Here is a 20,716-nt window from a genome sequence, read left to right on the forward strand (position 1 = left end):
TTTTTTCCAATCACACTGGTGTAAACACTCTTCCATAATGACCTCTTGCACCTTGATCTAAAACTTAAAGAATAAAACAAAGTCTTCTATTGTTGGGTCTTTACAGTAACTGAAGTTAGTGTCAGTGCTGGCAGTGTCACATCTGATATTCAGAAACTTTGAACTCTTTCAACAGTCAGGAGACAACAAACCACCTGAGCTTTGGCTGACTCGTTTCCATTATTTCCTTATGTTACAAAAAAAGAATAAAATAAGTATCAAATAATACAGAGTAATGGCAAAAAATAAAACTCCAGTTTTTTGGGGGTATAAACAAAACTTCAATATCAAAACAAAAGAAAACAAGAGACTTTTAACTCATATTCACCTTTTAAAGCTGAATATTAAACAGTTTAAATAAACAAAACAAAATTCTACAGAAGCCAAGAAGGACTGTGCTTATACTTATTCTAATTTTTAATGCCATTTTCTCCAGATCGCAAGTTCATTATTTTATTGTCTCAAGACAACAAAGCTTGTTTTCTTGTAATAACAGGTTAATTTATCTTTTTATCTCAAGTTAAAGAGTCAAGTCATTTTCTTGTGATAATGGGTTATTATTTATCTCATTATCTCAAGATAACAAAGCTTGTTTTTACATGATAGTAAAGTTAATTAACTTGTTATTTGGAGAATAAAAAGAGCATAATTTACTTCTGATCTTTAGATAACAGCGTTAAAAATATGATTTCATGCACGGCTGTTCTCTGCTTCCAAAAATATTCTTGTAAATGTCATATTTAAAACTGAAAAAGTGTCAGTTTGCAGAGTTTTAGTGAAATCACACTCCTCATGATCAAAGCTGAGTCCAGAACTTTCTTTGTTTCAGTGAGAGCTGATCGACTACACAACTACAACTATACACCTGTACGTATTTACACTAATTTATCCTCATCTCAGGAATATCCACACACACTACATGAATGTACAGTTTATCTTAAATAGATAAATAAATAACACACACGCACACACACACACACACACACACACACACTTAGAAACACACCAAAGTGTTTGGGGGAAGATACATTCCACCATGTTGTGATGATGAAGTGAGGAAGGTTTTTAACTGTCTGTAACTCCTCCTGGACTCCATAAAAATGAGAACTTCCTGTTTCCTGCTTTTCAGAATAAAAAGTCAAAGTAAATAATGGAGTCCGTCGACTTGCCAGCCACAGCTGAATTTACCCAGCATCCAACTGGCGGCTTCCTACAAAGCTACAAAGCTGATGAGAAAATACAGAAGGAGAACTGAAATAAGAATATTTTCCCCACTCAGAGTACAGACATGAATATAATACAAAAACCAACAACATCTAATAACACAATGAGGAGCTTTTACACTGGAGGGACGGTGGCTGCTCTGTGTTTAAGGGGACTGTTATCTACGTTGTCTCTAAAGGGATTTTTATCTTCCACTGTACACTTGAACAGTTTTCTAGAGGTGATTAATAGAATTGCCTTTCTGATTCATGACTTTTTCTTTCCTGACTTCTTTCCCTCGTCAGAGCATCCTATCCAGGCTGATTTAAGCAATTTGTTGATCAAACAACCGTCCAGCTTCCTCTTTCCATCACAGCATCCCGTCCAGGTTCTTCTCTGCGTTCTGCTTGTCGTCGGTGGTTTCATGAGGGCTGTACTGGGTGTGGTAGTCGCGGAGGATGGTCACCACGTCATGGTGGCCGAAGTGGACTGCTTCGTCCATCGGTGTGTTCCCCCACCTGCAGCAGAGGAAACAGTCAGAACAGGTGGACATGTCGGAGGTGGAGTTAACTAGGCTCGATGAACTGGACCACCACACATTGTTTGAAGCCAGTAAAGCTGAATAGCAGAATAATCTGTTGTTTCAATGTTACCTGTCTCTGGGAACTGGGTTGACTTTACAGGCCTCGAGCAGGAAGCGAACCACCTCAGCATGTCCTGAAAACAAACACAGACCCATCAGCTCCTCTGATCAGAATGACTCATCAACACATTAACCTCCTGAGTGTATTTACCCTCAGCTGCTGCCACATGCAGAGCCGTCCTGGAGTCATAGTCCCTCTGCTCCATGTCCATGGAGGACAATGCAAACCTTAAAGAATAACAGATAAATATCAACTCGAAAAACTTCATATTAGTGCAGAAACAAAAATTAGCAAAACATGCTTTACCAAATTAGTTTTTGTAGTTCAGTCAGCAAAAGAAGAACTTGCAAGCTAATGTTTTAAGGATTTCAAATCTGAACATTTAAGGAGTTATTTTACCTGCGCAGGGCTGAGACGTCTCCAGTGTATGCAGCAAACAGCAGATTGATCACCGACTTCACCTGTAACACAACAACAAACACAAAAGCTGAGCCAAGAAGAAGACAGCTGACAGATTCAGGAGTTAGGAGAAATTACCCTACAGTACAAATTTTGACTATCCCATGCTGACTGGTAGATCCCCGGCTTTGCTTTCCTTGTCATCAGCCTGTATCAGTTAATCATCTGGACAAATACTGCTGTGCTTGTGTAACACAGCAGTGGATGAGAGACTGCAGACACAGCAGATTAAAATATTGCTTTCTTTCTCCTTCACTGTCTCTACCATAGGCTCCCTGCCAACTTTGCTCCATGTGTGTTTTTGTGTGTCTGTGCATTTGGAGAAGTCGGGCCCAACACAGAGAGCAGGGACACAGGCTGAAGTGTGATAATTAATGATTAAAGAATGTTAAAAGAACTGATAGCGTCTGAGCTTTTCCAGATTTTTATGTAGCAAACTAAGCTAAACAGACAGTTTTGGTCTGCCTTTACATGAACATGATTCATGTTTAATGATTCAGACAACAAACTGCAATATGATTTAGGATTAGTGGAAATGATCATTTTTCTATCACAATTTCATTTTCATTTAAATAAATATTAAAATCATGATGATGAATCTAAATTTTAAGAAAAACAATATATAGATAGATTTACAGTGATATAAATTTTATGTTGTACCTTTGAGCCCTGCAAGAACTCCACAATTTAAAAAAAAAAAAATTAATTTCTCTACTAATTTTGCAGCCAGATATTTATAAAATGATTAAGTGAATTATAAAATACCAATGAGACAAATATTAAGTTTTAGATGTGATATTTAAGGATAAAACAATAAAACACAAAATGTTAGGAATGGGGAAATTTCTGAGTGAACATTAAACTCTGGTGATAGAATTATTTTCCACCAGATGGCGCTGTGCATTGAAATGTTCCTCACAAGGTCAAACGGCAGCCAGGACACTGAGCTCACTGTGAGAGGATGTGACGCAGACTGTCTGAAAAATGTTTCGCTGTCTGATAAAGTGACGTTTTAGTCTAAAAATAAACCTCAACAAGAACAAGAAGGAAACACGTTTAGATATGATTTATGTTTAATGATCTGTGCTGCTGATTTCAGACTTTAACAGGAGGAAGAGGATGGATAGAAGCTGATGAAGGAGCATGATGTTATTGGGACTCACCCTCTGGTCTCCTCCCTCCCTGCGAGGATCCAGTTTCTTGGCAAAGTGTCTCAGGTTGTCATAGTTGTGGAAGTTACAGAGAGAAACCAGGTCCTGAAAGAAGAGAAAGAACCGTGTCAAGAACAAAACAGAAAACAAATGAGCAGCACTTTTCTTGTGTCAAAGTACAGTAAGGGTTACCGTGCAGAACTGGATGCCTCTGACGCTGTTTCCCAGCTTGTCGAGTGGAGGAGACCAACACATGATGCCCATCACGTTTGGAACAACCAGCAGAATCCCACCAGCGACACCAGATTTAGCCGGCAACCCGACCTGAAACAGCAGGAGGACGACATGTTGACAAAACAACTGAAGAAGTCCTCAATGTTTATTATCATTATTCTTAATATTTTTATTCCTACTATTATTATTATTATCAACAGGAGTGTAAAAACATCAAACTACACTATCATCTTAATAGATGGGGACATAAACCAGCAGTAAGAAAAATGAGTACACAGTATGAGTAGAAGAAAAGTCTACTGAATATTATACGTTTGTTAAATGTTCTTGTTTTCTTTTATGGCAAAAAGCAGGAAAGAAAGGAGTGGAAGCTTCTTCTGTAACTGGTCAACTGGTCAAGAGTCAATATAATATTATATCATGATGAAATTTACAGCCCTACTGTCCACGAGGAGCAGTGCGAGTGTTTGATGACTGAGATACTGACGTGGAAAGCGAACTGTCCGGAGAAGTCGTACATGCCGCAGGAATGCATCAGACTCAGAGTGTTTCGCACTGCCTCGGGGCTCAGCACGCGCTCTCCTGTGATTGGACAGAAGCCACCGTTGGCAAGAGTCGCTGCCATGACGCTGGCGCTCTCACAGGTCACCTCGATGGAGCACAACTGATGAGGAAGAACGTGATAAAAATATTCATACAAAAGAAAAAGTTTAGATTTGAAGCAACCTTTGATGATAAAATTTGTCTAATGTGTGTTAATCAAATTAAATTTGTCTTTTTATTATTTTTACTATTTATAGGATTATAGGATCTTGTAAATGAGGTCTCTAACTCTGTGTATTTACGAGTTAAAATAAAGGTCAAATGAATGAAGGAAATGACTTTCAATAAAATCTTAATTAGCATAACTGTTTCCATGACCTTCTCAAGATTTCCTCCTAAGAATTCAATTAAATGCAGCAAATTAAAGGCACTGATGTGAGGTGTAATAGCTTCTATCAAAGCACTCCCAGTCATAGGTGTTTGTGAGTTTTCCTCCTTTTTCTGTGCTCTGTTTACCTGGAAGTAGAAGTCGAGGATGGAGGTCATGTCTGTCCCCTCTGGAAAACACTGAAAGAACAATAACACTGTCAACCCATCAACTAACACATCTGCTGCTTCTCTGAAATGAAGAATAAACCTTCATCACTTTAAAGGATAAAATCAGAGAATAAATTGCACACAGCAGATAAAGAAGAGTTGAATGAAACAGTTACTGAAGAAGAATGAATGAAAGTGTCAGCTGTAGATGACCTTTGACCTTACCTTCTTCTCCTTCAGGTAGTAGCCGATGGCAAAGTTTCTGTCTCCAGACTCTCGCTCTGACTGGAAACTGGGACACACAGAGAGGGAGGAGGTTTGTTCTTCAAACACCATGACTCAGCTCATGTTATATAAAACTGTACCGACTGAATGATTTTATCTGCAAAGTTTCTGCGTGACCTTAAATTCAACTCAGTGATACAGAACTGTTCTTCTCACCTCAAGGACTTAAAAGTTGAAATATTTTTTGTATATAATAACACAGTAAAACATCACTGTGTTTTTATCTGTAGGTATGTTTCTGCAGGGATGTGCTGCTGTACTCACGTTGCGTTGCTGAAGCCAACATACTCGTTTCCTGCCAGTTTGTTCATGAAGTTCATGACCTGCAGAACACAGCAGCAGAATCAGAGTAAAAGATCCACTAATAAACAAAATGTAAACAGATCAACACCATCTATTCAATGTATGAGCACAAAATTTAAGCAAAGTACTGACTGTTTAAATGAATATAAATCTGCAATAACTGATTATTTTGGCCACTTGGGGGCAGTGTAAACAAGCTGTGAGGGCAACCTTATCAGCATCATCAGCAGCCATAATGGAGCAACACTGTCATTATCATTCATTTAGAGTCTTTTTCTTTTGTCTCCTGATGGACAAAAGTCAAAATTTCTTTCTCTTTTAGCTCTGTTTTTGGTCTCCACCACCTCTGGAGGGAAATATCTGTCTCTGGCTGCTAAATGCTTTGCTCTTTATTTCATTTTTAATAAAACCAGCTGAACAATAAAGTAGCAGGCCACAAAATCTAAAACTGAAGTGTATTTTTCAACCTGGAACCTATTTTCCCTTTTTTTCCATGTCTGCAGTGTGTTATGGGGACATAAAGTTTTCCACTGCTCCAGCAGACTTAAACAACAATATAATCCCTCCAGGCAGCTGCACAAAATACATCTACTAAGAGTGCCTGTCACTGACAGGTTCAGGGCAAAAGCTTACAATTTTAATTAAATTTAGAGCCAAGTACTTGAAAATTAATCAACCCATCAACTTTTTAAAGCAACTGTTAAAATATATTACTTAATTTTTAAGCAAATATGGCTAAAAAAAAAAACTTTTTTTGTTGCTATTTTATACTCTATGATAGTTAACTGAACATCTTTGGGTTTTGGACTGATGCTCCTCATTTGTAAGCTCGAAAATGAATCCAAGTTTTTAAGCACAACATTAAAAACGACAAGGTAACACACAGTAATACTCACATAATCGAATTTCTCAGCGTTGCTGGCCCCTTGCTGAAACACAAACAGAACAGTCACAGTATTAAATTTGTATCTTATCAATCTTTAAATTGTACATTAAACTGCCACTGACACTAAAAGTTACCCATGTCATGACATTAGCACTACCACGTATGATCCATATCTCTATGATATTAAACTACGACAGGAAAACAGTGCAACTTTATATCACTACGGTTTTCAAATCAAAAGTTGAGCTCATTATCAGTTATGTGACCAATCAAAACCAATCAATGAGATTAAGATTAGAGGTGGGAGACTAGCTGGAGATGGAAGAGGTGAAATAAAACAGTTAATCCACTCAGAGGTTCTGGTTTTGGAAAAGAACAGAAAACACTATCATGGAAAGTATCAAAGAAAAAAATTGATTATTTTCAACTGAACTTGTTCCATCAAAGTAAACTAACTACAGAGAGAAGTTAGATGTGTCTGATCGAGGAAGATCAGTTTATGGTCAGTCTACAGGTGTGTTTACGTGGAGCATGTGTGCCAGGTGAGTTAGTTTACTTCACTTTAGGGTGGATTCACACTGCAAGCCACATGATCAACGCTTCACAAAATGTCTTAAAAGGGGCACTCGACCAAGTTCAAGTCATCTACATATACACCGTGTTGACCACTTCAGCTTGTTGCTGCAAAATATTCTAAATTAAAAGTACTATGTCTATGACTGGTGTTATATTCAAGGGTTTATGATAAACATGGAAAAAGTTTTTTTTACTCCATGTAGATCAGAAACCCTTGAATAAACCCGTGAAAACAGGGGCACTTTTCATATGAAAACAGTGTGCACCATTTTTGCAACAGTTTCTGGACTGAACAACATGTTTCCTCAAAGCAGTGTGAGATACATGTTCTCTCATTTGGTGGGTGTGTCAGAGGTGTTACCCAATCAGCAGCCATGTGTATGTAAACACAGCCGTACTAAAAAGGCATGTTCAACGCAGCACTGATTCTGTTAAAAGAAACGTTCTGCTACATTTTGACAGGGCTGAATGTGTCTCAGTTGTATGTTTACTGTAGGTCTCCATGACAGAAAATAACACAGATGATGTAACTGTGATGTCATCAGGGTCATCTCAGCTTGGGCTCAGAGACCTGCTTTACAAAACTGGGGTGTAGAGTTTAAAAGAAGAGTGATTTTACAAGGCAGAGACAGTCTAATATAAAAACTGTGGGACTTTTGAGAATTTAATTCATTCAAATTTCTCATTTGATTGATGTTCAAACATCTGTACAACATAACATTATAAACAGCGGCGCCAAAAGTAAAAAAAATAAATAAACACCAGCATACTAACATGCTGGTACTAAATAAAAGTAGTGCAAAATTTGAAGCAAAAAGAAAAAGTACACTTTGTAGCACAGCTTTAATACAGTTATATATCATTGTGGCTTCTGTCATCTGTTAATGAGCTGTCATCTGTCTGTGCTGTCTCTACGGCTCAGCTGATATAACATATTTACTGCTGCGCAAAGGATTGTGGGTAGTAATAGCCAGAAAAGTATGTTGGGTTACTGCAAACTGTGAGCAGATGCAATGGGACATGTGAGTATTTTTGGCATTTGACATACTATGTGATCAAGCATAGTAAGTATTTTTCTGACATACTAAATAGTAAGGCAGTACAGGTACTGGAACACACCGTGCTGTCATTAAAACTCATACCCTGATGAAGACTCTCTGTCTAACCATGTTGGTTTATCCTTGGGGAAAAGTCAGTAAGCAATTGTTTAAGATATTTCAGTCTGGACCAAAACAGGGCTACAAGTAACAAATATTTTCATAGTCAATTAATCAGTCAATTATTTTTTTTGATTACTTGATGAATGGTTGTTTGATCTATAAAATGTAAGAAAACTGTGAAAGCGCAAGAAGATGTCCTCATATGTCCACATGTTGACCACAACACAAATATATTTAGTTTAATGTTATAACAAAGTAAAGAAACCAAAAAATATTCACATTTAAGAAGTTAAAATCAAGTAAATTTTTCTCCAAAAATTACTCAAACTGATTAACTGATCATCAAAATAGTTTGCAGTTATTTAATAATTGATTAGTTGTTGCAGCTGTAGTTTAACACAAGTGGACAGATGTTGTCCCCCACCATTAAGACTTGGTGACCTGACTAAAATCTATATTTTTTGATTCTGACATGTTCATCAAGTTGCAGATACAATTCTGAAACTGACATTTGATGCAACAAACAATGTTCTCCTTGTACAGATTTTATCAGTCAAAGGTCTTGAAATGTATAAAACAAAAGGCCAAATGTCTGAAATAATTCATTCTGACATTTAATTAAAAGGACTTTGTCATAACAACAGTCAATCTAAGATCAGACTGAATTATGTCCATTGTACAGTATACAAAGTTGTTTAACATGTAGCTTGCAGTGTGAATGCACATTATGAATTTTATCAACTAATGTGGCTGAGAGACAAAAACTAACTTTCTGGCCTAAGTTGACTTGAATTAAAAGGGTTCCTCATAACTTAAATGGATGACTGATAAAGACAAACAAAATCAGTTTGAATCTAAAAATTAAAAACATATAAATCAAAAACAAAGAGGTCCTTCTCTACAGAAGAATGGAGTATGAAATAAAACCAGTGTTTGAGTTGAGCCATAGCTGCACTGTTTATAATCCAGACGTATAAACAGTTTTTGGAGAATGCATGTGAAAAGTACAAAAGCAACATTTAAACATTCATAAACAGCCATGTGAAGGCTAAAAGCTTGTCACAAATCCAGACAAAAGAGGGGAAAAAATAATTAAAAAGGAAAAATTACCAACGTCATAGACCTGTTGCAGTGGTCATAATTTCCCAAAGATCCTAATGCTGTAAAATATGCAACAACACATAAAACCACACAACGAGCCTTGAAAAGGTACATTGCAAATGAGCGTATTTGAAGTGTAGATCTAGACTGAGACAGAGGAGAGAGGAGGGGGGGGACGCATGCACACAGTCCCTGATAGAACCTGGTTTTATTATCCGGATCAATGGATACGACAGATTCAACCTGGAGCTACAGAAATCTCAACAGTGATTGGTTGGGATTCAAAGGGAGAGTGAGATCGGTTGACAGATAAACTATTGTCATATCGTACGGGAATGATGGACAGAGTGACCAAGAGGAAACAGAGATTTTCTGCTCTACTTTCTTGTTGCTGATAAAACTACAAATCCCAAATGAAGAAAAATTATTTTTTTGAGCATTCATATGTATTTTTTTCCTGGCTATCATTCCCATATGATGTGAACACAACAAAAGACAGTGGATGATCCTCTTCTCATCCGTACATATGCACAGCTGGTGTTATGTAAAATTAAAAAAACACAACAGCTATTCTGAGATTTTCTTTTTTTTGGACGTACTAACAAACTAACAAAATATAGAGCAGGTCTAAACCATACTCTTTACAATATTACAGAGACATTATAGTTCCCAACAAGACCAAGCACTGCAGTGACAGTGGCCTTAGACTGGTGGGCAGAGAAACAGTTTTATTGTGACTCCATTATTTCTATCCTAACAGTGTGTCAGTTGTTGAAAACAAGGTTTGTTTGGAAGCATATTTGAAGGATTTGGTGTACGTGTATGCAGACACAGTATGTGTTTCTCTCCTTATATATGTCCTACAACATCCTCCTTTATATTGTTATAGTCCATATGTACATCAGCCAACATCAGACTGGTAAACAAAGAGTAAATATGTCTTCTTCACACTCTGAGCAACATAAACAGACCACAGAAGTCTTTGTTTGTTGGCCAACTTTCATAGTTCATTATTTTGCCACAAATGGGGACATTTTCCCGTTTACTGTAATTGACTTTATCATAAATTCAGATGATGACATAACCCACTGTTGGAAGCCTTTGTATTTGCAGTGTTATGAACTTGGTGCCTGTGCTGACATTCCTGAAAAAAATCACAGGACTCCCTATAAACTTGGTATTTCGCCCAGGAGCAAAGCTTTACTTCCTGCGTCACACACTGTGTTGTGTGCCTCATGTGAAGGCTAGCAAAACTCTGACCTGACCTTTTTTTGTCTAATCTTTGCTGGAACCCCAAAGTTAAATCTACAGGAGATGTCACATGTGACTGATTTTTTTTTATCTTTATGTGATAGATACACTTTGGCTCCTTGTACAGCTGCACCACAACTATCATTAGACTTCACTGATTTTCAAATGACTTCCACCTGACTACAGATGAACAATGAAACTGACCATTATAACATATGTGAAAATATACCTAAATCAGGGGTGTAACAGTAAATAAGGAGTTTCCCCTCATTGACTGACACAGTTAAGCTGAAAATTAGTGAGTAAACTCAGAGCCTGGTTTTAGAGAGGTGGAAGTTTACTTGGGTTTTCTCTTCACAAGGTCCCCTGAATTAAACAGTGCTAAATTATATTGACAAGAAGGACTAAACAACAAAAATATACTGCTCAGACTTTCAGACATATAATTCCTGAACTCCGTGGAAATAAACCAACAGCTGCTGACTTCATCTTGTTAACAACCAAAGAGCTAAAACTCAAGCTAAACTCCCACTGGGTTTAAAAAATACAGCTAGAGGCTCTAATAATTTTGGTCTAACATTTAGTATTTTCTTATGGCAGCAGCTTGCTGAACAGGAACAGCTAAATGTAGCAGTTTACTTCAAAAAGTATTTTATTTACAACTTTTATATGCAGAATAATAACAATGCTGCTGAAATACAACTTAAAGATTGACAGTGATGTGCATTGTGGCTGGAAATATGAATCATGTTATACTCTACAATCTAGAAGTGTACAATCCAACTTTTTATCATGGTCTAGTTTTGAAAAAGCAAACAGAAATAACCATAATATTGAAAATGGAATACTTAAGAATCGCAGTACACATCAAATCTGCACTCAGCTATCATTATGGTATTGAATTGTGCTGCCAAAAAAACTTGTCTTTGCAGATTGCTCACAGTGTGAAGGGACAGTGGATCATCTTTTGCATTCTGATCAATACTAAACAACGCTTTACAGAATGTAAACATGACTACAGAGTAGTATCTGATGTTCTTCTAAAATAACCTTGACACAACATCCAGTGAAGGTTTCAGATTAACAGCACGAGGGAGAGTCATAACACTTCCTGTGGATCATCTCTGACTGGATAAAAGTGTCGGTGTAATTAAACTGCTCATCATTCTACTGGGAAACCTTCATGATCCTCACCGGCCGCTCGAGGAGAGGCGGATCAGAGTCACTGAGAGTTTTAATGTTTTAATTGAAGTCTTAAATCAGCAGGTGGTGCCCGTGTGTCTCCAACAGCTCCCTGTGTGTGTGAACTGAAGGCCAGAGGAGGATATTTAGTAAAACACTCAGGTGGTGGAGCAGTTTCTCCGATTAAAGCCGGTAATAATGTGGCTGAGCTGACCTGACTGGTCTCCACATCCGCCCACTCTTTAAACTGTGTGTGTGTGTGTCTGAGTGATGCTGCTTTCAACCAAATCCCCTTTCAGCGTGATTATCTATAACCTTAATCTCTCCATATACAGTAATCTGGCGGAAACACGTTCTCCAGATGATTATAATTCTATTTCATACAGTTTCTCTTTGGACACAACTTTGTCTGACTTTATAGCTGCAGTTAGAAAGTCAGAATTCATCTGAAGTGAAGTTACATTGCCCTGACATAAATAAAACCCCTCACAATTTGAAATCTACATTTTAAAGATGTAAAAACAACAAATTTCAGGATTTCAGGCCATCTGAAACAAAGTCATGTAAAAAAAAACAGTCATGTAGGCCTTAGCCCAAATTATTCTTTTGTATGAGTTTCCAAAATAAGTGTACTTAATAATTAACAGTGGGGTATGTAAATGCAGCTTACCTTAATGAGGGAGGTACAGACGATAGCACCAGCATTAACCATGGGGTTGTGTGGTTTATCTGTAGGAGAAAGTGAAAAGACACAATATATGCAACGATTAGCTGATAAATCGATTACTTGTCAACTATTAAATTAAGTATTTTTTAGACATTTTTAACCATTTTGAGTCACTTTTTCTCTGATTTCAGCTTCTGAAATGGGAATATATTCTGGCTTCTTTTCTCTTCTGAAAGAGAGAAAAGGACATTCAGGAACATTTTTATGCCAGAGGTCAAAACATGGCTGAGTGAACATAAACATAATGAGGTAAGTAACCACACAACATTCACATAAACCGAACGCACACCATGTGCAGTGATACACCACTTCCCCTCTGTGTTTTAATCTCCTTATGCAAGAGGCCAGAACAATGTTAAAAAAAAAAGAAATCTAAAAATAAACAGCTGGAATATTTCCGCTGGTTTTGCTGTTAGATAACAACAATGAGAGGAAAGCTGGAAACTTTCTCAGACCAGTTTCCATTTAAAAACACTGTTTTTACACAACCTGATGTAACGTCTGCTGACTGCTGCTGCACTGGTTGAACCGTTCACTTTATTTTACCAGCTATTCAGAGTAACTTTAATTGTGATTTATTTAATGCTCACTAATTTCCTGAGTAAAGGGTTAACAGAGGACTTATCTTCTATGAATAACTACAGGGAATAACTACAATATTGATCACCATCTAAGATGACGTCATCAAATTTCTCGCTTTATCCACAAAACAAATATATTCAGTTTGAGAAGCTGTAATCAGAGAACTTGGACACTGAAATTATTTTCTAATTGCTGCAGCTCTAAAATATACTATACTATATATTTTTCAGCACATAACTGTATATTTTCAGTGATTTTCAGAGACTGAAATGAAATTTAAGGCTGCAGACATGTGGGATGTCTTTGTTTAAACTATGCATGAAATTCCAAACACTACGAGACAGTTTCTTTATAAGACAGAGACTCATTGTCCATGTGCCGGCAGCTTGTTGTATTTAGATGTTGTGAGTCTCTGTTAGACACTAGCCACTCAGTTTTATTCTGCTGTGGTGCTGCAACCTCTCATCAACAATTTATGATAGCTCCATAGCAACGAGGCCACGAGATGGATCCTCTTACAGTGAGTGTGTGTGGAGAGATGGTTCAACCACAGCAGACTGATGCAAATACAGGCCGCTGAGAGCGTGTGTGTGTGTGTGTGTGTGTGTGTGTGTGTGTATGCGTGATTGGGTTTGGACCAACTGTTTCCTCACCGTCCTCATTCAGGAAGAGCTTGTTGAATCGCAGACCGCTGGGCTCTTTGCCGATGAAGCGGTGCACGTACTCAGTGCCGTGGTCATGAACAGCGATGGCATATTTCAGCGGCTTAACACAAGACTGCAGACAGAAAGGGACCTTGGTGTCTCCGACAGTGTGCCTGAGGAACAGACAGATGTTTGTTTACATGTGTGCCACTGCAGATTTACATTTTCGGTGAAGAAGTGGACTCCAAACCTTTCAAAAAGCTTTGCCACTATCAGGTAAGTTAAAGTTCCCATGAAGTCAAAATTGATCTTTAAGTGTTTTTATGATATGTATGTAATATGCTATGTGTCACCTACACACACCAGTATCTGTCCCAACAATGCTAAAAAAAAGTTGTTTTGTAGATATTCTCAGGTATTTTAAATAATTTTTCAGAGTATGTCTTTTTCTGGAAAACAATTTTAAACGGATGATGACTCTTTTTGCACTAAATTTGCATCAAATTAAATGTTTTCTCACTCATGATTCAGCAGAAAACGAAGGGAAAAAACATCTGCTCATTGGAGCATAATGAAGTGTTTCTAGGGAGCTTGTCTCACTGTACAAAAGCACAACTTTATACCCTTATTCACTCATTTATGTGAAACTGTATTTTATGGAGAAAATATTTTTCCCCTCTGATGTCCTCCAATCAGAGTTTCTTGATTGACAGATGCCTTTAGCTTACTTGTTGCAAAAGTAGCTAACTTTAACAGTTAGCTTCCATTACAGGGCAACAGAACAGGGCTCAGCCGCTTCTCAGAGAACATAACCAGTCACACAGCCTCAGAGACTGACAGGGAACACAGCACCGAAATCACTACACTGTTTCCTGATGAAAACGTAGCTTTACTCGTTGCAAAAGTAAGCAAAAGCAGCTGTTGTTAATTCTCTTCGTAGTGACTCAGCCCCAGGGTGCTGGGAGCCAAATCCAACAAGAAAACCACCTCGGTACTGTAGTTTATTACCGTCAAACTAACCTCTGTTGGTCACCAATGGAGGTTAGTTTGTCAGAGTCAGCTCATATAACCGCTCTCTGTCATAGCGTTACATCCATGGACCACTTAAGCTACATGGCGGGAGAAGTAATGCACAGCATTATTGGCCACTGTAAACACCAAATGCAATTTGCTCTGAATCTGACAAAGTATTTACATCACTACAACTCCTAGTTACAGCTTTTATTTCAGAATTCTTTACCAGAAATATTATAATTCAGCAGTTGAGTTGGGTGTCAGTAACTCCTTAGATATTTCTCCAAAGTCAATCTGCCATGATTATGCAACTAAACACTTTATTTTTATAATTAGTAACACAGTTTGGTCTATTTCAAACATGTACTGAAATACACTGACACACTTCCACAGTCTCTGGCTTTACATCTTGTAATGTGTTGCTTGTGTTTCACCTCTACTCTTCATTTTCTGCAGCTTTCTGTATTTTCAGTACAGATTTCGACACTGTGCATAATCTGTAGCTAAAAAGCCAGCTGTTCCCTAACTGACGGCTGCTGATAAACGCAAAATACACCAGATCTCTGGCAGCAAAGGTATCAACTAAACATGAACAGAGCAAAGGAATGAACGAGATGCTTTGATTTCATGTTTCATGACCTTTGTATGTTTGTATGTGAAACTATTTACTCATCAACAACTGCTATCTAGCGTGCATTGACATTTCAGATGTACCTCTGTCCATCGACGGTGCACAGGGCGACGGCCCACAGGTCTGGGCTGAAGCGGGCCAGCTGAGGAATGTAGTCGGCCACCTGCAGCATGACATAACACAGAAATGATAAAAACATTCATTTACAGTCAGGTTTATAACTTTTGGTAAGGCAGGCCTTATTATAGAACAGCGCTCCATCGTCTTTTTGCAGCAGCCCTCACTCACCTGCCCTCCGGACATGTTTTTGGCGTTTTCGTAGAGGTCATCGATGTGGGCGCAGAAGGACTGGAAGTCTGGGATGACAAACTTCTTCCTGAAGGCCTGGGTGAGCAAAACAATGTTGCTCTGGACACATCTGAGACAGGAGAAGAGACGATAGTTCAGGACTCCAGTTTGGCCTTTAACCACGACTCAGGCTACATCCACATGAATACATTTTCATCATAACTTTTGCTACATTTTTGCCTAGCGTCCACACCGCTCAGGCATTTCCTATCAAACAAAGACCGAAAAAGCTGCTGACAATGTTTTCGTTTGAATATCCAGGGTAGCCTTTTAGTCTGGACAGGCAGAAACAGAGACTTCTTCTAACAATGACAGACACCCAAGTTCGCTTCCTAGTTGGGTTTTATCAGTCATGGCGTGTCCCTCTCTGATTCATGGCGGTCCTGTATTGTATTTGTGAGCCACAGGAGGCAGTGAGCATTTCATCTTCTGGTGTTTTAGTAAGAAAAGGGCCATTTATCCATTCTGTGGTTCTGTGGCAAAGGTGAAAAATTGATCAACAACTCATCTATATTTTGACTTGCTGAGCCTGATTCTGGCAGTTTTGAGTGACTGACAGTGACCGTCTGAACAACACAGTATGGTTAACAGAGCTAACGGCTAATTACGAAAATACACAAACATGCACAGGGAGCGGTCTTTCTTGGTTAAGATAGGAAGTAACAACCAGGAAAAAGTTTCAAGACAATATATATTTAGGGTTTTAACCAATAGAGCATGTTTAAAATCAGCCTTTAAGCTTAGACCTGAAATAAAATATACAGCTGCTGCAAACCTGCAAAATGTCAGACTACTGTTAACTGGAGCTGTTTTCTGATGAACACTGGGAAGCGTTTACTCGTTCTGTGTTCTGGCCTCCTGGTTACCATGGAGAGGGAAGAAGTGGGGGTCTTAGCCAGGTTTTAATTATCTAAATAAAACAGTTGACTCTGAAGCTCATTTGCTTGATGGTTAAATGCCTGACAGAGCTTTGAGTTAAGCCTTTGCATAAAACAAATCATCCCTCTGGCTTCACACTCTTCAGTGTCAGAGATCTTGCTGGCTGAACTGGTGTGATTCTTCCCACAGCAGCTGCAACTGAGAGGCATCTGCTACTGGATTCATATATCATGTAATTAACAGTGTTGTGTTTTGGGAGCATGTCCGTCCTTTATTTCCAGGTTAAAATGTCCTTTGTGACTTTTCTGAACAAGCTGTCTGCAGACGCAGCTTGATGAGCTTGTTGGAAGGATTTTTCTGCACCTGTTTAACCACACTGCAGCCTCTGATTCACAAACATTTGTCAGAGACCCCATGTCTGATACATGTGGGGTTTTTTTTTACATTCAAAGCTTTAATTTAGGTCTTCAAAAGAGGCTCTGTCATCATCTTTTATGATGTCCTCAAATGATTAAAGGGCTTGTGTCCATACAGAATTTTTCTCTGACAGAAAAGAAAGAAAAAATGCTGTACATGGGTTTTGGTCTCTATGACAACAATATCTTCACCACAGGTGGGAAGTAACTATGTACAAATCTTGTGTTCCTGTTTATTTCTTTGTCTGACAACTTTTCACTTGTACTGTCTACATTTGAACACAAATATCAGTATTTTCTATTCCTCATATTTTCAAAACAGGCTTGTTACTTTAGTTTTAATGCATTATAGGGGAATAATTTTTTTTTTGCATCACTGTGTGCTGGCTTCACAATATTGAGACTGATTTCAAACTAAATGAATGAGAAAATAACACATAGAAAAGCTGATTCCTTGTGTGTATCACAAACAACAGATGTACAGTAAAAAGATGACAGTGATGCAACATGACAAAACAGACAAAGAGAGAGATTTGACCACAGAGAAAAGGCGAGATCGTGTGAGAATCCATCCTGCCAGGCTACAAGTTATACGTTTGTGTCCGTACCAAAAGTGGTGCAGCCAATCAGCGTCCTAGGAGGGACTGCTGGCAACTGTGATGTGCATTGTTTCTATAAATATGACATATTGTGATATGCACTCTCTAGAAGTGTATTCACACTCTCTAGTAGATTTTTTTCCCATGCTCTGCTTTTAAAAAGGCAAACAAAAATTGCAACAAATCATAATACTGAATCACAATACATATTGAATCTGCACCCAAGTATCTGCAAGTATTGTGATAGTATTGAATTGGAGGAGATAAGTATATTGTCCTAGCCCTAAATTAACATGACACAGCTTGACTTGACATGGCCAAAACTGCCAATGGAAAAGCCCCAAATGTTTTTGCCACCTCTGATATCGACAAAACATTGCTGTTAGCTTAACAAGCCCACCACAGACAAAGCAGGTGGGAATGTTTCTTTTCTACTTGTGTGTCTCTGCCCTGCTGTCCACTGTGTGCGTGTAGAAGCTGAGCCCTGCCCTCGGTTAATCACGCAGAGGACAGAGGAGCGGATGTGATCATAAATGACAGCACGATGTGGTGGAGAACTCTCTGCATAGTTTTTTGTTTCTTTCTATAAGTTTCTTTTCAGTCTCTGTTATGATACTTTCAGTCTGACAGATCATAAATTAGCCTGATCTTTGTTTGCTGCTGTGCAGAAATATTGAGTTTTAACAGCAGACTGTTTAAAAGTCGATTTAGAAGTTCCATTCCAATGTTATGAACTAAGTTTCAAACTATTCAGTACAGCCCTACCAAGTCTGTTTTAAACTATGAGCCTTACTCCACCAATCTTTCTCCCAAATGTTGTCCAGATTTTGTCCTGATCCTATTTATTTGAGCGATTAAGGACCACAGTTAGTAAACACACGACTCCATACAACAGTAATAAGTTGGTGAGGTGGAAGCTGTGCCTCTCTGGTTGCAGAGAGATTTGTGGCTCAGCTATCTCACTGCATCAAACCCTGTCTAATCCCTGTAGCATGGGATCCCTGCACAGAAAACACACGCTACACTCCACCACTCGCTCACGTGCCTCCCTCTGTGAGCCTGAGCTCTAAAAATAAGCCTGGGGAGCGGATGTGATGGATCCCAGCCAGGAGAGGCAGTGCAGGGGTCTGTTCAGTGAGGATTCTGCTCCCCGGTGAGCTGTCATATGCCCCGACTAGCCATGCCGCAGCTTCACAAGCTGTCACCCAGTTCTGTCAGTGTTGTTTCCTCTCGGAGGGGGTCAAATAGCAGCGGTGCTACTATACCGGGATGGGGAGGTTAATGTTATTTTATTCCACACCCAGCCTTGTTTAGTTTCCAGTTGTGGTTTCACAGCAGCTTCTGGGACTAAAAATGTTCCTTGATTTCTATATAAACATGACTCATACTGGCAATACTTGTCTTTGGGCTTGTGTTAATGTAATGTTTTTTTTCCTGAGCGCTGGTGTCTTTTTTCAGTTCCTCTACAGAGCTGGTTGCCTAGAAAGAAAGAGAGGTACCCAGCATCATTTTTTTCAGATGCGTTCAATGTTTTTGTGCAGCTGCTCTGAACATTTCTGACTTGTATTTAATTAAACAGTGCAAAGACATTTAATGAAAGCAAATCACTGCATTCTGTTTTTAATTACATTTTACTCAACATCCCAAATTTTTCTGAATTGAGATTTGTTAGATGGAGCAGGACTGGTCACCGAAGTGTTCTAGCCATGTCTGTCTATAGGTCAGACAGAATCATAACACCGACAGAAAATCACATTTGTGTGAGCAGATCGCTTAAGTTAGCTATGTAGCTAATGTCAGTCTGCTTCCTTTTACAAAACCAATACACAGCTATTTTTTTTCACTCACCACACAAACCTTTCATCCCAGCACACCCCAGTGCCATTACATTAAATTACAAGTCTTGTCTGCAAGACTGGTGTGAACAGCTGGAAAATAAGGGTATTTCAATGAGATGTAGACTCGCAAAGGAGCATACAAATATGGACAGAAACGTTGATGTAAACTTTCTTTGATCATGAAGCCAAATTTACTCCTCAATTCTGTGGTTTACACTGCAGACTGGAGTCTCTGTTAACAGGGCCAAACAGCTGGATCTGTGTTACATACACTGTGAAACATTGGTCTTTTCATGGTGCTGCTGTTTATGTACTGTATCTCCCTAATGAAGCCCTTTACCACCAATATGTTGGAAAAAAAGATCCTGCCAGTCATTATAATGAGAAAAATAATGACTTTGATAATAAGTCATATTTTTGATAAGCCTTCTGAAATAGTGTATAGTATGTAAAAATAAAATCATCCCTAACCCTTAAGTTAAATTTATTATTTCAGTGTACTTAAAAGTATTTATTTGATTTGGGCCTTGCTGCACATGCATTAGTCTTTATGCCCCCAAAAACTGATAAAAACAAAGTCCAACCCTGGACTGACAAGAGGTCTCAGCTGCTGGCTACATTAGCCACTACTAGCACCATGTTTGTCATCTTTTTGTGGTTGTCTTTAGTCTCAGTGGTTGTTTTTTGTCTCTTAATTATAGTTTCGCATCTCTTCATTGTTTTTTTGGCTCTTTGTGTTTGGTTTACAGCTTGATGGTTGTTTGTCATCTCTATGTGCTCAATTTTCAACTCTTTGTTGTAGTTTTGCATCTCTTGGAATCTCTGATCAAACTGTTGACAGTCAAGTTGCAAAGTGGGTAATGTGGACACCAGGTTAAAGATTTTGGTCCTTTTTTTTCCTTAACTGTCCATTTTGAGTCCGACAATATTATCAGACTCTAGTGCTCAATATGTAGAGGTCTGTTACAAAAGCTGGTAAGTGATAAACTGGTTTTAGAATTTATTTCTCAAACAAGTAGATTTCTCACTAACACAGATTTCTTCTTGATTTTTGGCTAATGTTTCATGTTACAGTCAAAATGTTTCTTTGTCACAAGCCTTTGGTTTCATGGCAACTAATTATTTTATCACACGCTCACAATGTTATTGATCTGACCTTTGATGTAGGTTAGTAAAAGGTCATTCTGTGAGCTGTGTCAGTCGCTGTATAATGAAGCAGAGAGGCCTCAGACTCTTTTATCAGTTCTATCTATTAATGGTTCTATCACCACTAATCTGTCTTTAAATAATGTCTCACTAAATGTTAAGATAATGCACTGACTTTAAGCCCTTTCACTTATTATGCAAATTCATGTGTCCTTTACAAACTAACATAGCTTATGGAATGAACTTTGATTGATATTTTTCTGTGTCATGGTCTGAAGATGACTGTATTATGGTTTCATATCTACTATGTCAGTTATTCAAGTGTCCCGTGTTTTCTG

The 20,716-nt window shown here is 38.3% G+C and overlaps 1 protein-coding gene across 2 annotated transcripts in view; it reads right to left on the bottom strand.

Annotated features, from left to right (window-relative positions):
• Positions 1-1,607: 1,607 nt before the first annotated feature.
• glsa (glutaminase a) overlaps positions 1,608-20,716 on the bottom strand; it is a 34,393-nt gene continuing 15,284 nt past the window's right edge. For both annotated transcript variants that reach the window (XM_084713476.1, XM_084713475.1), the window contains exons 4-18: positions 15,441-15,570; positions 15,236-15,315; positions 13,517-13,680; positions 12,225-12,283; positions 6,295-6,327; positions 5,360-5,418; positions 5,036-5,102; positions 4,790-4,840; positions 4,218-4,394; positions 3,689-3,820; positions 3,509-3,601; positions 2,286-2,347; positions 2,037-2,113; positions 1,896-1,959; positions 1,608-1,760 (exon numbers count right to left, since the gene is read on the bottom strand). In XM_084713476.1, coding sequence (XP_084569602.1) covers positions 1,613-1,760; positions 1,896-1,959; positions 2,037-2,113; positions 2,286-2,347; positions 3,509-3,601; positions 3,689-3,820; positions 4,218-4,394; positions 4,790-4,840; positions 5,036-5,102; positions 5,360-5,418; positions 6,295-6,327; positions 12,225-12,283; positions 13,517-13,680; positions 15,236-15,315; positions 15,441-15,570 — 1,396 coding nt within the window. In that variant the 3' untranslated portion in view covers positions 1,608-1,612. The remainder of the gene's footprint in view (positions 1,761-1,895; positions 1,960-2,036; positions 2,114-2,285; positions 2,348-3,508; positions 3,602-3,688; positions 3,821-4,217; positions 4,395-4,789; positions 4,841-5,035; positions 5,103-5,359; positions 5,419-6,294; positions 6,328-12,224; positions 12,284-13,516; positions 13,681-15,235; positions 15,316-15,440; positions 15,571-20,716) is intronic.

This window comes from Lutjanus erythropterus, chromosome 24 (assembly GCF_056507025.1).
Source record: "Lutjanus erythropterus isolate fLutEry1 chromosome 24, fLutEry1.hap2, whole genome shotgun sequence".
Taxonomy (NCBI): Eukaryota; Metazoa; Chordata; class Actinopteri; order Lutjaniformes; family Lutjanidae; genus Lutjanus; species Lutjanus erythropterus.